Below are 22,046 nucleotides of genomic sequence, written 5' to 3'. Positions count from 1 at the left end.
CCTGATCACATGCTCCTTTTCTCCACGAGATGATAGTCAAGGAGTTGAAATTCTACAGATAGGAGAGCAGAAATGGGAGGCAGAAATAATTACATGTATTACCATAATAATCTTATCATAAGGTATCAGTTTAATTCAGGATTTTTCACTTTTTCCCTACCTCTTTGGATGTCTATGATAGATATATAAGATAGAAAGTGATGGAGGAAGGGGTAATGAGAAAGGAAAGAGGAGGTTTGCTGAACTTGTCTCACTTCCTTCCCCCAGTGCAGTGTCACCTGTGGCCAGGGATACCAGCGCCGGGTGGTGAAGTGCATTCTTGGGGCTTACATGTCAGTGGTAGATGATAATGACTGCAATGCTGCCACAAGACCTACAGACACCCAGGTGAGTCCCCTGTGTTAACCTTAGTGCCTGCCTTTGGGTCCTAAAAGACACCAAAGCTTCCCACTGGTTCAGACAGAACCAAAACTTTCTAGTGGAAAGTGATGTAGGCAGAAAAACTGGTTAGTTGAAATTAGATATACTGGTTTTTGACATTCAGAACCTAATTTTAGTTTTGCTCTTTTCTATATAGGTTATCAGTTTTTATTGGAAGGCCAATGCTGATTTCATTTACTTAAATTCATTTTGTAAATGATTTCTATTTTTTTTTCTTTTTTTTGGTTGGTCGTGGGGCTTGAACTCTGGGCCTAGGCACTGTCCCTGAGCTCTTCAGCTCAAGGCTACAACCCTACCCTTGGAGCCACAGCACCACTTCTGAGTTTCTAGTAGTTAGTTGGAGATATGAGTCTCATGGATTTTAGTGCCCAGGCTCGCTTTGAACTGTGATCCTCAGATCTCAGTCTCCCTAGTAGCTAGGATTAGAGGCATGAGCCACCATGCCTGGCTCAGATGATTTCTTTTTAGACTTCACTAAGTCCTAAGTTCGAAAGGACTATCTAAACTAGCTTAGATTAGCTCTTTCTAGCCAATGAAAAACTACAAGAGCTTTATGAGATGGAGTTCAAATGTAGCTGTTATTAAAAATTGAAAATATAAATCTATAATTAAGCACATGATATTAAATGCTTAGAACAGATCACCCTGTAATTATTTTTACTGCTACTATTACTCTTGTGGTTATTTATATATGGTGAATGTATTTTATAATGATGTACCACAGACCTTCTCTTCCCAAGGTTGATTGACATGCAGTTCATAGCTTGAAAATGAGCTTTGTGAGTATTCACACTTAGAAATTGATGAGAGCTATCATTCACCCATTATCTTAGTTGTTTAGACTTAGATAAAAAGAATTTTAATAATGCTGATTTAATTTGAAAGATTCTTGGATTTGTAGCTCTGAAAAAATCTTGCATTTGTAGCTCTGACATTGTGAATAGCACCGCAAAAACAAAAAACATTTTTCTAATATTTAAAAATTATCTGGTTCTAGCTGGAAAAGGTGGCTCACGCCTATAATCCTAACTCCTCAGGAGGCTGAGATCTGAAGATTGTGGTTCAAAGCCAGCCTGGGCACTAAATTCCATGAGACTCTCATCTCCAATTAACTACTAGAAAAGTGTTGCTGTGCGTCCAGGGGTAGGGTGGTAGCCTTGAGCTGAAGAGCTCAGGGACAGTGCCCACACCCAGAGTTCAAGCCCCATGACCCAACCTCCCCTCCAAAAAAATTTATCTGGTTCTTCAAAGAAATCTTTGAAGGCTGTGGTTAATGGGTCAAGTTCTGACAAACACCTTCTCATTTCCCAGTCATCATTCTTTTTAGCATAAACAAAATACCAAAGTGTTTACATCAGTGTTTACATTCATTTGGCAATTACAATCAACAATTTGGCAATAGGTTCAAAAGCAGCAAAAATCACGGAAATATTTTATGAAAATCAATTACTATACAGACATTAACCTAATTGTATTTTTATTGCTTTAGCTCAGCAAAATCTATAACTAAACATATTTACATATATATAATGTGGGCAAATATATGCAAACACAGATATGTGTGTATAACATACAGACATACACGTACACATACACACCATCTTTTTCTCAAGAAAGACTTTTCTCAAAATGTCTCAAAGCAGACTTTTATGCTTTGTGCCTGATTTTGGTATCACTTACATCAAAAGACGACTCAGGTTTTTAGGTAACCTTTGCTAATTAGTGAAGGCAGGATTTGAACCCAGACTGTGTTCACAACTGCCACTTGAAGTGAGACTCACACGGCCAGTGGACAGCTTTATGCTGAGCATGGCTCTCTGCTTCATTTCAGCTTGGGTTCTTGGGATAAAGATCCACTAAAAAGTGAATGCATGTGACCCTGTAGTTGATGACATTATCACCGATCGATTCATGGAGCAGCATGTGGTCATTTTTTCATACAAGTCTTCCAAATGGCTGGATGATAAATGCCTGGAAAATATTAGCCATGCCATGTAAAATAAGCTCCAAGTAAAGACCTGTTACCAAACATAATTTCTCTGTTATTCTCCAATACCCATATGACTATAGGGCTTCTCCAGTTGCTGAATGTAGATAATTTTTTGTTGTTTCTTTTTATGCTGGTGCTAGGGCATACACTCCAGGCCTGTTTGCTATCCCTGAGCTTTTTGCTCCTGACTAGCCATCTACCACTTCAGCCACAGCTCTGTTTTTGGCTTTGGATGGTTCATTGGAGATAAAAGTCTCACATATTTTCTGCCTGGGCTGGCTTTGAACTTCAGGTGTTAAACCTCAGCCTCCTGAGTACTTAGGATTATAGGCATGAGCTCCTCACAGAGGACAAATAATTCCTTTACTGCAAAGTCTCTTGTGACTTTCCTTGGACCACAGGCAAAGGAATTGGAGAGATCTGAAGCCAAGTCACAGACTCTCAACATTCCCCATGTAAGGTTTTGGAGCAAGGGAGAACCCATCATTTTCAGCCTCAGCATTTGTGTCCTATGCCTGCCAGTTCTTCAGCTCTTGGTGGATATGAATTAAATCAAATAATCATTTGCAAGCAATGAGACTGAGCTAATTATGAGCAGGTGTGTACTTTGGCTCCCCCCCCCCATAAGTCTGAGAATATTTCCTGTACAGAGATGGCTAGAATCTTTACAAAGATTTTTGTCTCTGTGATTGAGAGTTAGCAGAGGAAATTCCAGGTATTGGTCAATGCTGTATACACCTTTTCTATCTAGATATGACCTTCAGGGACCTGGGTATTATCATTAGGTAAACTGGGAAAACAAGTTTGTGAGTGACAAACTCTGATTAAGAAGAACTTGAATGTGAGAACAGAATTTAACCTTGAAAATTTTTAAACATGAAGAGATAATAATTTGTTTAAATGTTACTTTTCCAGATAATATGGGTTGTGTTACAGTATTTTGCTTCTTTTTTCTGTTAAATTAACATGTGAATAAAGTTTTTAAAAACCATTAAGCAGCCAGGTGTTATTGTCTCATACTTGTAGTCTTAGCTGCCCAGAAGGCTGAGATCTAAGGATCAGGATTCCAAGCCAGCATAGGCAAGAAAGTCTGTCAGATTCTTATCTTTAATTAGCCACCAAAAAAAGCCAGAAGTGGAGATATGACACAAGTGGTAGAGCACATGAGTGATAAAGCTAAGGGACAGTACCCAGATCCTGAGTTCAAGTCCCAGTATTAATGCATACACACACACACACACACACACACACACACACACACAATCATTAAGTAGACCCTGGCCAGTGTTAAAGCACCCGTTAAATGTCTTAGATTATGTATTGTTTTGCAGTTGGGGGCTGAGGGAAATCACATGACATGTAGAAATGAAATCTGAAGTCATACAACTCTTAGCATGGTGTATACATACCTTCTTATACAGCATGACCATCAGATTGTGCTGTAGACCTGAAAGTAATGAGGTATTTCCCCCTTTCCATCCAGGACTGTGAATTACCATCATGTCACCCTCTTCCACTGGCCCCAGAAGCAAGGAGAAGCTCACACAGTGTGCCAAGAACCCAGTGGCGATTTGGATCTTGGACTCCTGTAAGAAGTGGAGCGGGAGAAGTGAGGGGAGGGAAGGAGGTGGGGGACTTCTGCCATGACTGAGGAAGTAGGTGCTGTCCATTTCAAGTTACATGTCTGCATTGTTTGACTCCAACCTCCAGTGCTCAGCCACCTGTGGGAAAGGGACTCGGATGAGATACGTCAGTTGTCGGGATGAGGATGGCTCTGTGGCTGATGAGAATACATGCGCCATGTTGCCTAAACCAGTGTCCAAGGAAGAATGTGCCGTGACACCCTGTGGGCAGTGGAAGGCTTTGGACTGGAGCTCTGTAAGCAAGTGAACTCTGTGGGATTGGGCAGAATTGGGGGAACAGTGAGTGGTATGGAGAGCTGGGGAGGAACCCCAGATATGAAGGAATATTAGCTCAGCATTGAACTTAGTTTGTGATTTCAGTTATTCTGCTTTACATATAATCAGTGGGTCAATGCGCAAAGGAATTTTAGTCAGGTGTATGAGATATACATGTCTTTCAAAACCAAGTTGTATGCACCATTTTGCAATCTGCTCCAGTACCTATCTTGTGGGTTTGATTGAAAGTTGAAGTCTTCAGTGAGTCTGTACATTATACGGACAGTTTGTAGCTCTCCAGAAGAGGTAGGGCTCTTCTCTTCTACTTCTTGTCAGACTTTGAGTATTGGTGCCTACTGCATTCTGTAGTTTCTTAAGGCCAACTCATTCTTTGTTCCTTAGCAAGAGCTCTTTGGGTTTTTGCATGAATATATGAACCTTTGTCTCGATAAGCTTAGTGTAAGGATCATTTGAGATTATGTCTATCCTTGAGCCTGTCCATCCATCAGTTCATCTTTCTATCCATCTGTGTATTCACTCATCAGATATTGATAAAAGTTTACTGGAGAAAGGGCAGTGAGCAATGAATAAAAGTCCACACCTTCATGGAGTTTATTCTAATGTAGGACCCAGTCAATGAACAGATAAAGAAGTAAATGGGAGCTGGATTCCTTAGTACCAATTAACCACCAAAAAAAAAAATCGAGAAATTGAAATGTGGATCAAGTGGTAACATCAGCCTTAGTGAAAAGAGCTAAGGGAGAGTGTTAGGCCCTGAGTTCTAGCCTAGTACTAGCCCATGTGCCCATGCACGTGTACACACACACACACACACACACACACACATACACACACACAAAGTAAATGATATAACAAGTTCTGAGAAGTACTGGAAAGAGGTCAAGCAGTAATGGCATAGAGAATAGAGAGTAGTGTTATGCTTTCCAGTAGAGTAGTCACAAAAGTGTGTGTGTGTGTGTGTGTGTGTGTGTGCGCACACGTGTGTATGCATGCATGTTTGTGTATATACATTTTAGTGATGGTATTGGGGCTTGAACTCAGGATCTGAATGCTGACCCTTACCTTTTTCACTCAAGGCTGGAACTTTACTACTTGAGCCACATTTGGCTTTTTTGGTGGTTCATTGGAGATAAGAATCCCACAGACTGTTTTACCTGGACTGGCTTCACATGGCAATCCTCAGATCTTGCCCTTCCGACTTGCTGGGATTAAGGCGTGAGCCACTGGCACCTACCTAGGAATATATTTTGAATACCAAGCTCACTGGATTTCTTAAAGAAATGGACATTGGGTGGGAGAAAAGAGGCCAGTCAAGGATGACTATTAGACTTTTGTCCTGAGCACATGGGAAATGGCTGTGGCATTTGCAGAAATGTGCATTCAAAAACCATACACCCAGCCACCAATGACTGACATTTTTCCTTTCTCAATATTCAATGTAGTGTTCCGTGACATGTGGGCAAGGTAGGGCAACTCGGCAAGTGGTATGTGTCAACTACAGTGACCACGTGGTTGACCAGAGCGAGTGTGACCCGGATTACATCCCCGAGACCGATCAGGACTGCTCCATGTCACCGTGCCCTCAGTGGACCCCAGAGAGTGGCTTAGCTCAGCACCCATTCCAAAATGAGGATTATCGCCCCAGGAGCACCAGCCCTAACCGGGCCCATGTGCTGGGTGGAAACCAGTGGAGAACGGGCCCTTGGGGAGCAGTGAGTATCCTTTGAAATCTTTCAGGAGTTTACTTTCACTTGAGGTGGGATTTGGGCAGAGTGGTGGAAAATGGTCGAAAATGGCCCTGGAGTGTGTTTGGGTCTTTTTTTTTTTATTGTTGTTTGTTTTCCTTCATGAGATATTGCCATGCATCTGTGGCCACTTTGAATGGATGTGATGGGTTAATTACAGTCCCAGCAAAGATGCCTGAGGCTGGTCCTGCCCATGCATCTGCAAGCTGCCTTCAGCAGTGACCTGATCCGGTAGATGCCAAAAGGATCTTATGAAATCCCTCAGGATTGAACCCAGAGGAATAGACAGGTCATATCTCAAGGGAAAAGGGCAGAGAGACTTCTTGATGAATATGACTTTCTCTTGTACTGTTTATCCAGGCCTGGACAATTTCAGATGTGGCTTAGTTGCTGTATAATTTGTCCTAGTAGGGTATTTTCCAGGGCTGAGGAGAAGTACTTACGTAGGTAAGCTTTGTGCATAGGGAAGAGTTACAAGTACCTAATGTTATGAGCACAGGCTTTAAAGGAAGATACCCCTGTCTGATACAAAGACTTCTACTTTGGTCCCCTCTTCTTCTGTGAACCTAGTTTCCTCATCTGACAAATTAGTTCCTGCTTCCTTTGGTTTGAAAACTTAAAGGAGATGACACAGATCCAGTGTCATACCCTCTGCAAGAGCAAGGACTTAACTGATATTGCCAGTTATATTGATTATGATCATTATTACTACCTTCAAATTAGAAAGGCCTTCACGAATACTTAATAGCAACAGACAAATGTGCATGTGGATGTTTCAGATTATTCTACTAAATAATTTTTTTTTGCATTGTGGAATACTGACATAGCCAGTGAAACTCAAGAGAGATAATGTAACTATGGACCCTGTAATTAGAGAGCATGCTAATCTTTCAAGGGTCTTCTTTTTTAATTGTTTGCTGTTACTTTCCTTCCAGGACTGCTAATTGTACTTAATTATTTTTAGGTTAAAACAAATCAGAAGGAAGCTGTCGCCCATTAGGGCTGTGTTTCAGTGAATTAGGTGTGCAGCCTGTGAACTGCAGATAGCAGTGTCTAACATCTTGTGCAAGTGTGTGCTGTTGCTGGCACCTGCATCAACCCAACCTTCACCAACCTTTTCACATCTTCATTTTGCTTCTTGCTTTCAGATTACCCCTTTCTCCTTTATGAAAGTTCTCAGGTCTGAGAAACTGAAGGGTGATCAGGAGAAGTAACTCCTGGAGTCTCATGGTTTTTCCTGGTTGAAAACCTCTCAGGACACACATAGGTATATTATAATTGTAGCACGAGGAGATTTTTAAAACATTATTCTTATTTATTGTTATTTGTATTTACTGTTCTTCTTAATCTATATTTGGGAAAGACTGAAGATCTTTTTTGAAGATTGAATGATCCTTCCCTTAGACAAGAACCCACAATAGGGAGATTGGGTTAGCTCTTTGTAACAGTAGGCAATACCATTATTTTCCTTATGCTGAGTATGTGTGTTCTAGACCTAGGACTTGAGAAATTAGGGCTTTCATATTGTCCCTGAGCTTTCTGATCAAGGTTAGCTAGCACTCTGCTGCTGTACTACTTGCACCGCAGCTCTACTTTTGGCTTCTTAGTGGTTGGTAAGAGACAAAACACACAAACTTTGCTGCCCTGGCTGGCTTCTTATTGCAGTCCTCAGATCTCAGCCTCCTGAGCTGGGATTACAGACATGTATGAACCAGCATTTGACATGGAAACATTTTTGTTTGTTACTTAAATGAGGCTTAAGCTGTACAGTGTGCTGGGGTTTTTTTCTTCCTTGTGTTGTCACATCAGACCTCCCAAAAGAATATTTATGCATATTTCTATGTATATATAGTATGTGATGTGACAAGTGTCCAGAAACACAAGTTTTAACCCTCCCTAAGGAAGTTCACCCTTGTATAGGACCCCAATCAAACTCACACGTGACATAATGAGGGGACAACTCAAGGGCCAAAGTATCGCAAATCCATTTATTTATATTGTGAAAGGCCCTTCCTAACTTTAAATTCTCATCCCCAAACAAAGTTATTAAAAATTACAGTTACCTGTATTTTTACTGTATTAAGCTTTTTTGAAAGTTAAAAAAAAAAGATATCCAGGCTTACAGTAAGAATACTAGATCCTTTAGGAAAACAAAAGTAGAATTTGTATAATTAAAACCTAAGTGTTTTTTTAACAAAGAACTAATAGATCAGTTATCCTGCTCTGTGGTTTCAAAAGTAAACTCGGTATAAAATTGGAGTGTAGATACAGATTAGGTTGGTTTAATTTTTAAATTGCTTGTCATTTGGCCAGCCAAGGTAAGGTAGCTTTGATTTCTCAGCACAGCAGTTGAATGGAGGCCCAGAGACATCAACAAAATACCTTCACATCTTGATGTGGAAGAAGCTAGCTAGCAAGCAGCAAGGTCTGAGTGTATTTTTAAATAACCCTGGTTTCAGCTAGGGTTAAATAGGAAGCAAACAAATCAGCTTTATAGAACCTGCACCTAAGTTGGACAGGATAGTTGATACGTGGGGTGGCACACACCCATAGTATTACTACTACACAGGAGGCAGGGGCAGGAGGATTGAGAGTTCAAGGCCAGCTTGAACTATTTAGTGAGACTGGCTCAAAATAGAATGAAGGAACAAATGAGTGAATTAATGAAAGAATGACCAACCCGGAACTCATCACTGAAAACGAAACATGATGGTTGATGCCATTTGTGGCTTGATCAGTAGCGGAGATGTTACTTAGAGGACTGCATGCTTACTTGATAGGCAATTCCACATTACAAGATTCAGATTCAAGGATGCTAGCAAACACACTAGGTTAAAAAGATAAGGAAATTGTGGAAAAGAAAACACTCCAGGTGTTGATACACAAGAGGGCCATAAGAAGAATGTGTGGGAAAGGAAACAGAATACAAACAAACTCAGGGACAGCCGTGGGAGAGAGAGACCAAAATACAGCTGAACAGAGGTTTGTCAAGATAGAATTCAACAAAATTCATTGAGGACGGGAAAAAAATCAATAAATCAAACATATCTTACCACCATTAGCCAGCAATGTCCGCACTTTTGTAAAGAGGAAAGTAAGGAGCATTTGCCTACTGCAAAAGTATGTCCTAAAGGCATTCCATTGGTAATTGAGTGGGATCTTATGGAAGCTTAATTTCAACAACTGGCAATTCATTAAGCATGTAATCTGAGCCGTGTGTTGAAAGAGAAGTCCAATGTTGGTTTTTAATAAGCTCTTTACATGTTGGAAAGAATTCCCAAGTAAACTGTGATATCCACTGACATGTCAGTCCTTCCCTGAGATACAAAGAGGACACCAGAAGACAATAAGTGAGAGCTGCTTTGGAGGATAGGTATTATCAGCCATTAGGTCTCTAATGAGCACCTACTGCGGGCCTGAAGCCAGGGAGTAGGAGAGGCTGTGCTTCTGTTCTCCACAGGTGTTTATATAAATACACCTTAAACAGCCTCCCCTCAGGGAGCTGCCCGGCCTCTCCTGATTGCCTCCCATCATCTGTCTCTCTTTCATCCAGTTGTGTTTTCTGGAGCTAAGATGTAGTGTGGAGGATTAACTCATTTCCCGCTGTGTTCAGTGTTCCAGTACCTGCGCTGGTGGGTCCCAGAGGCGTGTTGTGGTGTGTCAGGATGAAAACGGATATACTGCAAATGACTGCGTGGAGCGGATAAAACCGGATGAGCAACGAGCCTGTGAATCCGGTCCTTGTCCTCAGTGGGTTTATGGCAGCTGGGGAGAGGTAAGAGCAAATTTCCTATCTGTCTGCTTGTCAGTCATGTAATAGGTACATACAGGAATGATGCTGACCAAAGAATGTCACTGTTCACATTGTATTTTTTGTTGTTGGTGGTCGTGGAGCTTGAATTCAGGGCCTAGACACTGTCTCTGAACTTTTCTGCCCAAGGCTAGAGCTCCACCACTTTAAGGCACAGCTCCAGTTCTGGCAATTAGTTGGAGCTAAGTGTCTCACTGACTTTTTGTGCCTGGGCTGGCTTTGAACCATGATCCTCAGATCTCAGCCTCCTGAGTAGCTAGGATTACAGGCATGAGCCACCTATGCCTGGCTACATTGTATTTTAAGAGGAAAGACTCATCTTCATTCTCTAGTTTGTAATTTGCCACATTGCCAATAAGAGACAGTAAGGGGAGAATAATTAGGAAAAAATGCTTATAAATACTCGTTTAAGGTATTTACTCACTAAGTTATGATTATTGAATGCTTGCATGATGATGGAAATAGATGTTAGGTTAATCTATGGAAGTCTGGATGATTGCTTCTTAGTTTTGGGTGGTGGTGTTTGAGGTACATCCTTATTCTCCAAGTGTAATGTCTTCTAATACTTAAGTTCCTCATGATGTGAATGGGTGTTAATATTCCTGTCAAGGAGGACTTGTTACAGAAAGAATTAGATGCATATTCTCAGAATGGAATTCTTCAACTATTGCATTGTCAGGATTGCCTGCTTGGATCTGTAAGACATATACAATCAGGTCCCGTTCCCACCCCTGGCTCCTGGACAACAGTTCCATGTTGCCAAATCTTTATCTATGAAGTCTGTAAATGTGAATAATCATAGTATTTACAACTGTTATGAGATCATGCTTGTCAAATGCTTAACAATATTGCTATTATAAGATAGGAACCATTTACATTATTATTATTCAGAACAGCTATAGCATAAATAACACTATTGTTATTAAATCGGGGTTTTGAGCTTAGATTATACTTAATACTAGGGCTTTGGGCTGTTGTTGTTATTGTTATTGTGTGTTTCACCAAGAATGTATCTCTCCACTGTTGAATCAATTCACAGGGAAAGTACAAAGTTAAAGCTTGACTTATTCTATCTCGACTATAAAATTAACCAAATAAAAACGTGACAACTAATACCTGAGAAACCCAGTTTTGAGAGAAGAAAAACAAGAGTGAATAATGGGCCTGGGAATCCACATTCTTGGCTTACTGGAGTTGTAGCCACACCTCTTGGTTCCACACACATAACTTAGTAGCCATAGACCACCAGAACAGGGATTTTTGTTGTTGTTGACTTTCAGTGACTTTCATGCTCTGGAGGACTTTGCTAAGCTTAGGGAAGAGCAGGGGCAAGGCTCGGGTATTGTGGCTTTTCCCCACATTCCTTGCACAGTTCTGTCTTGTGGGACCCATGATTAAGCTTCTGTAACTGGATCTAAGCCAGGAAGAGAGTACACGCCTTTGCTGGGATGCTTGTCAATGCAGACTGAGCCTTCTAAGCGACGGGTGAGAGCTACCCTCGACACTGCGAGGAAACCATGTCTGTGTTCCTAAATGTGAGCCGGGCAGCACTTGTCCAAGAAATACAACTTGTTTCTGCCTCAGAAGTCTAGATCTTGCCAGGAGTCAGGGCATTAGCCAGCATTCCCACTGCTTGCTCTGTTTATTCATCCCCAGGGGAAGTTGTAGTTATGTTATCCTAAGATTTAGAGGAGAGTAAAATAGTTCAGCGTCATCCAAATCTATAGAGTTGAGAGTTGGAGAATTGTCTGCAATTAGTGTCAGGTTCTTGAAAGTTGCCAGAAAATAGAGCTTGGAGGTGCATCACCGTGGTAAAAGAGCTCAACTACAAGTTCCTGGGTTTAATCCTCAGCATCATTGGGAAAAAGTTACCAGAAAATCAATCTGGATAATACATCTCTCCTTTATTGGATAGTAGGTACTTTTTATTTCTAGTTTTGTTTTCATTGTTTTGGTGTCACATACTTTATAGAATTTAATTTTCAATGCTTTTAATGGATGTATCTTGGGCACCTTAATTACCCCTGTATTCTCCTTTTTATATCTAAGGGAACGTATCATGCTCTCCATAGAATGAAAAGTCTTTATTATAGATTTAGGGGAAGTCCTCAGTCAATAATATGGAACATTCAAATAAGAGAAGTATGCTCCACTATGTATTATCACAGTAATTTAGCTTGGTCCTCTCTGGCAGCTTTCCTTCCTGGGGAAGGCAAATTTGTTGTACATCATTCAGACCAAATCACTGATCCCTTCCTTGTCTTTCTTGCAGTGCACTAAGCTGTGTGGTGGAGGCATGCGAACAAGACTGGTGGTCTGTCAGCGGTCCAACGGTGAACGGTTTCCAGATCTGAGCTGTGACATTCTTGAGAAACCCCCGGATCATGAGCAGTGTAACACACACGCCTGTCGGCAAGACGCTGCCTGGAGTACTGGCCCTTGGAGCTCGGTACGACCCTAACTATTCATGTTTGTTCCCCACATTGTCTCATTCCAAGGCATTCTGGGGCTTTCCTCCATGCCGGATGAATGCTTTTTCCCCCCTCCTGATGGTCACACCATAGCATAGACATAATACTTTAGGATGTTGCCAGGATGACACTACTGAATCCATGTACCTCACACAGCACCTGTACCAGGAAGTAAGTTTCTTTTTCCTAGACGGTGGCATATACGTGTCCATCTAGAGTGGTGAATCAGACAACTCAATAGCAGACAGTCTTTTCTTTTCTAAGCTGTGATCAATTTGACTGCTGGGAGAAGATACTGCTTATTGAGGCCAAAGCAATTTTCAGTGACTGTAATTTGCCTCTGCATGATTCGGGGACAGCTCAACACAATCACTGCACTGTTTGTGCCCACAGAATAGACTGATAAATCAGGTTTCAAACACCAAGGGCCATCGGTGGCATCATTGACCCTGTTACCTTTCAAGGTATTTGAAACGTTCTCTCTTCCATCCAGGCAAGAAGCCCAGTTGACAGCAGTTTTTGTTTTGTTTTGTTTTGGCACTAGTTGTTCTGCCTTTGGGAGCTGCTTAGCCAGCAGCGGACATAGTGGATTCTCTGCAAGATTTGTCACTGTAAATCATATGCAAACTCCTGGGGAAGCTCTTGGCACACAGAAGGATTGACGGTGCCCGTGTGTTGGGCGTCCACTGCAGAACCACCAGGGCTGTTACAAACAAGTGACATGCTTGCCCTCATTGCACTGAAGCTGAATGCAGGGTGATATGAACTCATGCTCAGAAGCCCTTTTTAAATTCACTGTGGCTCTGGGGAAAAGGTTTGAGTATTCCTGAACCCAAATGAAGAGCAGATACCCTAAAGTGACATTGTCGATACCTGTTGATTGCTTCTGAGAGCCAAGGGTTTCCCCATTGGAGGCTGTGGCTGGAGGGGTAGGTCTTAAAGCAGAAACCTAGAAAGGCAGACAGCATTCTCTCACATGCTTCTGTTTAGCAAGACTGCAAGGATCTTATTTAAGAGCTTAAGCAATGTTATGTTATGTCACATGTACATTTCCCTCCAAGTTATTTGAGTGTGCTGATGGTAACTTCTCCAGAGGAAAGCTTTACAGGAGGCCAGAGACAAAACATGCCTTCTTCTGAAATTCTCTTCTCAGTCACCTCCTACGTACGATTTTCCATGCAGATGTCCTTCATGAGCCCATGATATTTTTACCTCACTAGTTCAATCAACAGTAACATCAACTCAGCATTATGTTTAGGGAGTCTATTAGTGCTTTCAAAAGTAGTGGCATTGATTTTGACTTGGCTGTGGTTTAGTGAGGAGAAAAAATATTTCCACTGTCCAGATTCTAGTTACTTAGGTCATTCCATATTTTTCTCTCTAGGAAAAATTGCTTAAGAAAATAGAAAAAATATATAATCCTAGATAGTTGTAGAATCTAGTGTTAAGGATATGTGTATATTTGCACATATATGCATAAAAATGTATGTATATGCATATGTATACATCTGTATGTATGCATGTTTCTCTTAGAGTTTCTATGTAATTTTCCTTCCTTCAACGTATACTCCATATTTTATACAGGATTACTACGCTCCTACAAATATCTTAAGAGTTTAACTGCTTAAATTTTAAAATAGGCAGTACTAATTATTTTAACAAAATGTGGAATTTATAGAATGTAGTTTTCCTGGAGCCTCCATACTGTTTTCTGAAACATGGGAGAAGAAAGAGAAGGAAAGAGTAAAAGTTCAATTCTGTGAACTCCGCAGCAGCAAGTTGCATAGATTTAAGAAATAGTTTTGCTGCCTTTCTGTGAGTTCAGCGTTTCCTTTGTATATGATCATTATTCCAATCCCTGTTTAAAGGCCTCTTCTGCAAGGCTTTTAAATTGTGATTTAAAAAAAAATTAAATCAAAAATCAATGTGTTTAAGTAGATACATTTGTAATATATTACTTTTCCTAAATACACTTATGAGAGAGCAGTCTTTCAGATCTTTCCTTAGGCTTTTGATGTTAATTTCATGTTTTATTTCTATGGATGCTTTGGTACAAAGTGATTCTAAATTGAAGCATACCTCAGTGAATTCTTGCTCATAGCCATAAGTCACTTCAGTGGTGCTTTATCATTCTAATGTCCATGAAATTAACAATAGTGAAGAGTACAGTTGAGGTGCTAATACCTTGGCTTTCAACAGACAGCAACATAGACTGATTAGAAGCCTGGGGTTGCAATTACTCTTCCTGCAGGCTGCTTGTCCCCTGAAGGCTCCCACACATAACAGCTGTCCTGTCAAGACAAGGCAGCCTTCTTTAAGGTCAGAGGAAGCCTCTCCAAGGTCAAAGTGTAGCCAGCCTACTTTAGCACCTGTTACTGAAGAGCAGAATTTAGGATTGAAACCCCAAATCTCAGTTCACACAGCTAACAGTCGCTAAACAAAGCTTCTTTTGAACTTAAGGTTCAAGTACCTATTTGAGATAGACCATGGGATTCTGGCTTACCTCATTATAAATTTAAGAATGAAGATTGTGAAATGAGAAGGGAAGAAACATCTCCCAAGTATTTGGCCTTTTCTGTCCTTTTAAAACTATGTCCCTGGATACTTTCTGAGTAATATTTATTTTTACAAGGCTCTTCAGCTTCTCTACCTTGCATTGGATTCCTGCTGCCAGTCATAGGTAGGTTTCACTCCACCATGAGGAGAGCAAATAGAAAAGACAGCTCTTTCCGCTCTCAAGTCAAAGCAGAAAGTAGATTAAAAATTGGGGGTGTTCTACAGTAAGCTCATTGACCTAGGTAATCAGAGTTAATGAAGAGAGTTTGGTGTTGCCTGTCACACCTGTTTGTATATGAGCTTGTGTCTCTGCTCAAATATCACCTTGGGGACTGTAGTTCTTTCTCTTCAAGGGAAATTACTTATTTGGGGTTTTTTTTGGTTTTGGGGGGGGCGGGGTTTGGTGTGTGAGAAAACAAATCTGAAAGTGTTCTCTGAGCCTTGCTTGAGAATAATGCTTGTCGACCTGAATAATGAGAATTGACGATCTCATGAAGGCACTGTGCTGCTGTTTCTGCCTCGTTGACTTCTGAATCTGTGTCTACCTCATTTCCATATTAAAGTTTGCAGCTTCCGTAGGTAGGAAGAGAAAATGTTTGACATCAGCGTTTGACAACCTCACTAGATCTATTTCTAGAAACAAAAATAAAGATTGTAACTATCAACTATCATGTTTTCTGAACAGCATTTTAAGCAGCTGCACCTAGTATTTTCTGAAAATATTTTGAGCAAGAGATTTCTATGTGTTTATATAATAAAGTATATTTATTTTTCCATGTTATTTAATTTTATATTCAATGTCTTCCTATCATTGTTTCTCGGTAGGCTATAAGGCAAGTAGGCTATATGAGTTAGAAATGAATGTATATGTTTCTTTTGGTTTGAATATATATATTAATTTTTACTAATTTCCTCTTCCCTATTCCCAATTGCAAAAATCTTAGTAGCCACATGTGCAATTTTGTGTAGTTGGATAGCTTAAAGAGGTACTCTACAAAAAATACTTCCCAATTAGAAATGATGCTTAGTTTTATAAACAAAAATATATGAAACATCACAGTTTGTTGGTATTTTTTTCTGTTCTGATATTGTCCTGATTCACTGGGTTTTATCTATGAGATATGAATGCTCTATTTCTTGAGTTTGTAGTCATGATAACTTAGCTAGAAGACCACATCTATGTTTAGAAAAAATGGCTCTGAATGTGGGAAAAAGCAAAGTTACTCTGCATAAATTTGACTGTACCTTACTCTTTATGTTTAGATTAACAGCCAAAGGCTTACATTCATCAATTTTACTATTTGTTCTCCTTCAGTTGATTTCAGAAAGCTTTTCTTATTAAAGAAAAATAAAATATCGTATCAATGAACATTGACATTTCAAGAGAGCCTACCTTTTACAATATACATGTATACATATATCTGTATGTATATATATATATCATATATATGCATATATGTGTGCATACATCATTAAAAATAAGTCCAAAAGCCTGTTAACACTTCATTTCTTTTCTCTACTGGACCCTCTATTTTCTGCATATAGGTTTATAATAGAACTTGCATGAAGAACCAAAATAAGTAAGTTCCTTTATGAGTTAGGTTTATAAACAAAAACATACAAACTGAGATAATGTGCTAAACTAAATAACAATAGCCGATAATTTTGCCTTCAGTAGTTACTATGTTCTATATCATACACACATCCCACCAGCCTGCTAGCTGCCAGCAAGGGAGGAGCTGGTAAGAACCCAGCTGTGGCCTCTAGGATAATGTTCAGTAGTGATAGACTCCTGTTGACTGTGGACTCTATCGATCCCATTTGGGTAGAGAGAAAGTAGCCTAAGTTCATTGTGAATTTTGATCCTGTTTATAGTCAAGGAAAGAAAGACCTACATCTCCTCCATCATCTATTCTTCACCAATATTGAAGTCATATCAACATTGTCCATTTGATTCCATTAGCTGGAGAGCCAAATTTGTTCGTGCTGTTGATAAATTCCCATAATCTACAGATGCACAAATGTCAACCAACCGGTTGAGTTTAGGAAATGGTAAGATAGCCTTTTATTTCCTATAAATGATGTAATTTTGGCCAGATTTGGGAGGTTGAGAAGAGATGATATCAAAATCTTTGACTCTGAAAATATTATTGCATTAAGTGTACATTTTTTGGTAGTTATATTATGTTTACAAAGATAAAAGCAGATCTTCAACATGCTGCTCTCATTTCTAAAAATGAGACAGGATCCATACTATTTGGCTCTGTCAGTATGGAATATTAAAGAAAATAGTAATCAGGAAAAAAAGATAACCAGGAGCTGATGACACATGCCTGTAATTCTAGCTACTCAGGAGGTTGAGATCTGGAGATGAAGATTCAAAGCCTGCCTGGGTGGACAAGACAAAGACTCTAATCTCCAATAACTAGCAAAAAGCTGAAAGTAGAGTTATGTCTGATGTGGTGATGAGGATCAGATGCGAATGAAAAAGCCAAGCAAGGCACAAAACCCAGAATTCAAGTCCTAGTACTGGAATAAATAAATAGCATAATTTTTAAAATCAGAGTATGAAATGGTAATAACAGCTTTTCTCGAGTGTTTCTCTGTTGTTTCTTTTAGTGTGTGAATGTGTGTGTGTGTGCACGCACATGCGCGCACTTGAGCTTAAACTTAGGGCCCAGGTGCTGTCCCACTTAAATACACAGTTCCATTTTGGGTTTTTTGGTGATGAATTGAAGACTTCCCTGCTCGGGCTGGCTTTGAACTGTGATCTTCAGATCTCGGCCTCCTAGCTAAGATAATAGGCATGACCTAGCCGTCTACATTTCTGTTTGAATATAAAACTTTATAATTTTTTCCTCAGTTTTTACAGTGATTGTGTTCCTCATCGTTTGACAGTTATTTGATGGTGTGTGACATATTTCTTTTTCTATCGGTTTAAAAAGTCCAAAGTGGGAGGCACAAGAGGAGGAGGTTAAAGTCAGGGGAGGAGTGTGTCAGACTCTGCCTGACTCCTTTCTTGGCATCACCTCTCTGGAATTGGAAGGAATGGAAACTTCAGAATGTAGAGTGGGAGGTAGAATTTGGCTCCAAACATAATTGCCTGGGAAGGAATCTTGCTGATTAGCAAAAGCAGTTGTAGAAGATTTATTTTGTTGGGGGGGATGGGAAGGAAGAGTGAAAACTACATCCATTCTTTACAAAGAAAAGACATTTGTTTTACAAGTACTTTTAAAGTGCCCACTGTTACAAGTTGTCTCTGTTCTAAATGAGAAGGTAATAGCAAGGAGTTCTTCAGAAGTATTTGTTATAAAGAACAAAGGGAAAATTTAGTTTAAAAAAAGAAGGAAACTAAACTCATGTAATTAGAACTAGCATTTTCTCTTCCTGACATCCCCCACCACCATAAAAGTACAAATACAAATTGCAATTGGAGTATGATGGAGTATGACTTCCTGGTCACTGATGATCTTGTAGCCTTATTATCTTTGTTTTAGATGTGTGTGTGTAGTCCTGGGGCTTGAACTCAAGGCTGTCCTCAGCTCTTTTGCTCAAGGCTTGCAATCTACCACTTGAGTCTCAGCTCCACTTTCAGCTTTTTGGTAGTTGGTTGGAGATAAGAATTGCATGGACTTCCCTGCTGAGTCTGGCTTCAGACTACAGTTCTTAAGTCTCAGTCTCCTGAATAGCTTATATTATAGTCATGAGCCATGATTTTTGGTGACTAAAGCTTCCTGACACCTGACAGGGACTTTAAAAAAAAATAACTTCCTGTCAGAGAACTAATTTGACTTCTGTTCCCAGTTACTTGAGAACCTAAGCCTGAGATCATTGGTTTGAGAGTCAGGAACAGTGGAGGATCTGACTTTCTGCCTTCTCCATTCTGGAGTCTTCCAGCTTTCCCCACATATGGGAAAGTGTGATGTGGAAAGTATTTGTCCTTTTTATTTAATAGATACCAATAAAAAGACCTGGAATTGTGGGCTATCATACCATTTTCTTGACTTCTTGTTCTTTCCTCTAAAATGAAATAGTTGCCATGCATACCTTTTAAACTTTTAAAACACACCTGCACACACACACACACACACACACACACACACACACACACACACACACACCCCTTTTCTATCTAGAATTTTATGAAATAGAAAATTGGCAGTCAAACTGATGATGATGGATGGCTCCCACCTGGAGTCCCAGCTACTAGGCAGGTAACAATGGTGGTTCAAAGCCCAGGCAAGAAGTTAGTAAGATTTCTCAATCAAGGAAAGGAGTCTGAGGAAAAGTGTTGGTAATCCCAGCTAAACCAGTGAGGCCTCAGGGAGAAGGAACACTGTCTTAACCTGGCCCTAGCAAAAAGCAAGAGCCCATCTAAAAAAGCTTAAAACTAAAAATCCTAGAAGTATGCCTCAGGTGATAAAGAGAGTTTGCCTAACACTTGAGGCCTTGGACTCAAACCCTGGAACTACCAAAAATTAAAAGTTGCCTGTCAAGTATGTCTGTTGGGCAGTAAGATAACTCATATAGGCCAGACATGAAAATTTGTCATTCTTATCAAGATCTGCCTTAACCAATGTAGTCCTATATCTACCTCTAGTGACAGGAATGTTGTTATTTTTGCTTTCCAATATGGAAGTTGTATTTCTAAACACCAGGCACTTAAAATATTAAGTGGCAAGGAAATTGCATTTTTAAATGTTGTTAATTAAAATTAAGAGCCAAAGACAGGTTGTTGTTGCCCATTCATTCATTTGGAAGTCTGAAAATAGAGGATCACAGTTCAAGGCCAGCCAGGGCAGGAAAAGAATTGATGGCAACAGACAGAAGCTGGATTCAGCAGCAGTACCTGCTATCCCAGCAACTACAGGAAGCTTCAAATAGGTGGATCGCAATCCAGACAAGAAGTGAGGTCCGGTCCAGCTAAGTGTCCTAGTAAGCATGAGGCCCTGAGTTCAAATTCCAGAAAAGTTAAGAGTGAAAAATAAATAAGAGTAATTGTAACTACTCTAAATTTTAAGTAGCTCCCTGGGACTTAAGGCTACCATATTGAATAGGACAATTACCCTTAAAATAGCAAAAACAAAACAAAATAAAAAAAAATAGAGGAGAAAAGTCCTAGGTCTCTTTTTGAGACCTCCCACAGAGGAAAGCATTCACATCCATTATAATTAGCATTTTCTTACCCTTCTTGTGTTGGGTATCTTTTGTTTAGTAAATCTTCAGCGGGTGTGCCCAGTATAGCTGGGCATTAGAAACAACAGCAAAAAGACAGGCTATCAGAACCAGCTGTTTGAAGAACACTAACTCCAGGGTTTCCTTGCAAAAGCAGCTGTTAAAACAAACTCTCCTCTAGTGTGTCTCAGAGTTCAAGTTCATGGTGGCAATTCAGTTCACATGGAGAGAAAGCAAAGCATGTTTGTGTGTGCACTGAGTTGAAAGGGCAAATTTTGATGGAGGATTTTTTTTTTTTTTAAGAAAAAGCTGCAGTAGAACCCACAAGGTAGTTGCCTTATGGAAGCTGGAATTCGAAGAGACAGTCCTCTCTTTGAAGAAGTTTTTAGAAAGACAGCATTTCTTAGTTGCTGGAGTCAGTGAGTGACTTGGCATAGGCTGGCTTTGCAGGCTGTTGTTTTTTCAGACATATCCAGAGAATCGGGCCTCAGAATTAGGCTATGTTGCTGTCATCACTGACCGCCCAGATGTGACTTTGCAAGTCTTGACCCTCCTCAATGTTAAGCAAACATTTTGGGGCTCATTCACAGTCTTCTGTCATCCTCAAGCCTCCACCTCCCCAACTCCCTACCCAAGTTTAAATTTGTACAGCAAGGTTGGATGCAAATTGACCCATGGTACCATCCATTCTTTTGCACCTGGATCAGAAAATTTTCCAGCTTTTCAAGACAACATTCTGAGTTAAAGACTCCAGCAGTGTATTTTTTTTTACAAGTACTCAATAATCAGTCCTGATTTTTCTCAGGATAAACTCCAAAATGAGAAATAATGCAAATAGTTCTCCCTAAGCCACTCCCTTTTGAAATATCTTGGGAAGTGAATGAATTGAAAGTTTCAGTCAATCCACAAAAGATGTGATTTTCACCCACTTTATTTTGTACAATGCATTTCCTCCCATGATTGTAGAGGATTTTGAGATTTTTTTTTAATACTAACAATTACATAGTGTTGTGGACCATTTACTGTGTGCTAGGAATTATCCGAAGCCACTCACCCATGTGGGCTTGCTTATGCTTCTGTACTTGTTGAAGCTGGCAGCATCTGAGAAGTAAAATAGTTGAATTTAGTCAACTAATACATCACATGGCTGGGAAGTAGCTGAGCCAGGATTTGAACACAGAATTTTGTGACTTTCAAGACATTGGTTTTAATCAAGATCGAATCCACACCTGTTACTTTTCAGTTGATAAGAAGGTGTAATGCAGCTTCTGGAAAAATTATGACAAAATGTTTGTTCTAGTTGTGTCTTTGTCTTTTGGTGATCCCAGATTGGGACAACGTAGACTCTGAAATTGAGACGTTCACAAATTTTCCTTCGAAAATAGGCAAGAAAATTGGGAATGAATATGAGAAAAAAAGAAAAAAACATTTCTTAGAATTAAACCAAGTAGTTGGATGTGGTCGCTCGCATCTGTATTCCCAGCTGGTTATGAGATAGAGATCAGGAAGATGGCAATTCAAGGCCATCTTGGACAAAAAGTTAGTGAGAACACCTTTTCACCAATAATCCAGGTATGGTAGTACATGCCTGTGATTCCTTGTGATCCTAACCATTGGGGAGACTACTTGATCCTTAGAGGATCAAGGTCAAAGGCTGGCCTCAAGGAAGAATGCAAGCCCCTATCCTATCAAAAACAAAAACCAAAAGCAAAAATATGTTGAGGCATGGCTCAAGTTTGAGAGGGGCCTACCTAGCAAGAATGAGACCCTGAGTTCAAACTCTACTCATGTCTAGGTAATAAGTAAAGAGCCAGATTTGAAGGCTTTAGATTTTGAGTAAGACTTATCTAGTATTTATGAAGCATGCATCAAATGATATGTCAGACATTTTAATATATAAGAAGAAATGGAAAAAAAACTTCCAGTAAGAAATCTAAA

General features: G+C 39.9%; 1 protein-coding gene across 1 annotated transcript in view; it reads left to right on the top strand.

The window, feature by feature from the left end:
- Positions 1-22,046, top strand: part of Adamts9 (ADAM metallopeptidase with thrombospondin type 1 motif 9) — a 139,405-nt gene that overhangs the window by 68,529 nt on the left and 48,830 nt on the right. Inside the window, exons 23-28 of the mRNA XM_090323539.1 lie at positions 268-387; positions 3,915-4,019; positions 4,142-4,309; positions 5,793-6,062; positions 9,709-9,870; positions 12,179-12,355. Coding sequence (XP_090179665.1) covers positions 268-387; positions 3,915-4,019; positions 4,142-4,309; positions 5,793-6,062; positions 9,709-9,870; positions 12,179-12,355 — 1,002 coding nt within the window. The remainder of the gene's footprint in view (positions 1-267; positions 388-3,914; positions 4,020-4,141; positions 4,310-5,792; positions 6,063-9,708; positions 9,871-12,178; positions 12,356-22,046) is intronic.

Source organism: Megascapheus bottae, chromosome 2 (assembly GCF_031878675.1).
Source record: "Megascapheus bottae isolate mThoBot1 chromosome 2, mThoBot2.hap1, whole genome shotgun sequence".
NCBI lineage: Eukaryota > Metazoa > Chordata > Mammalia > Rodentia > Geomyidae > Megascapheus > Megascapheus bottae.
This window is presented reverse-complemented; position numbering and strand designations above follow the sequence as displayed.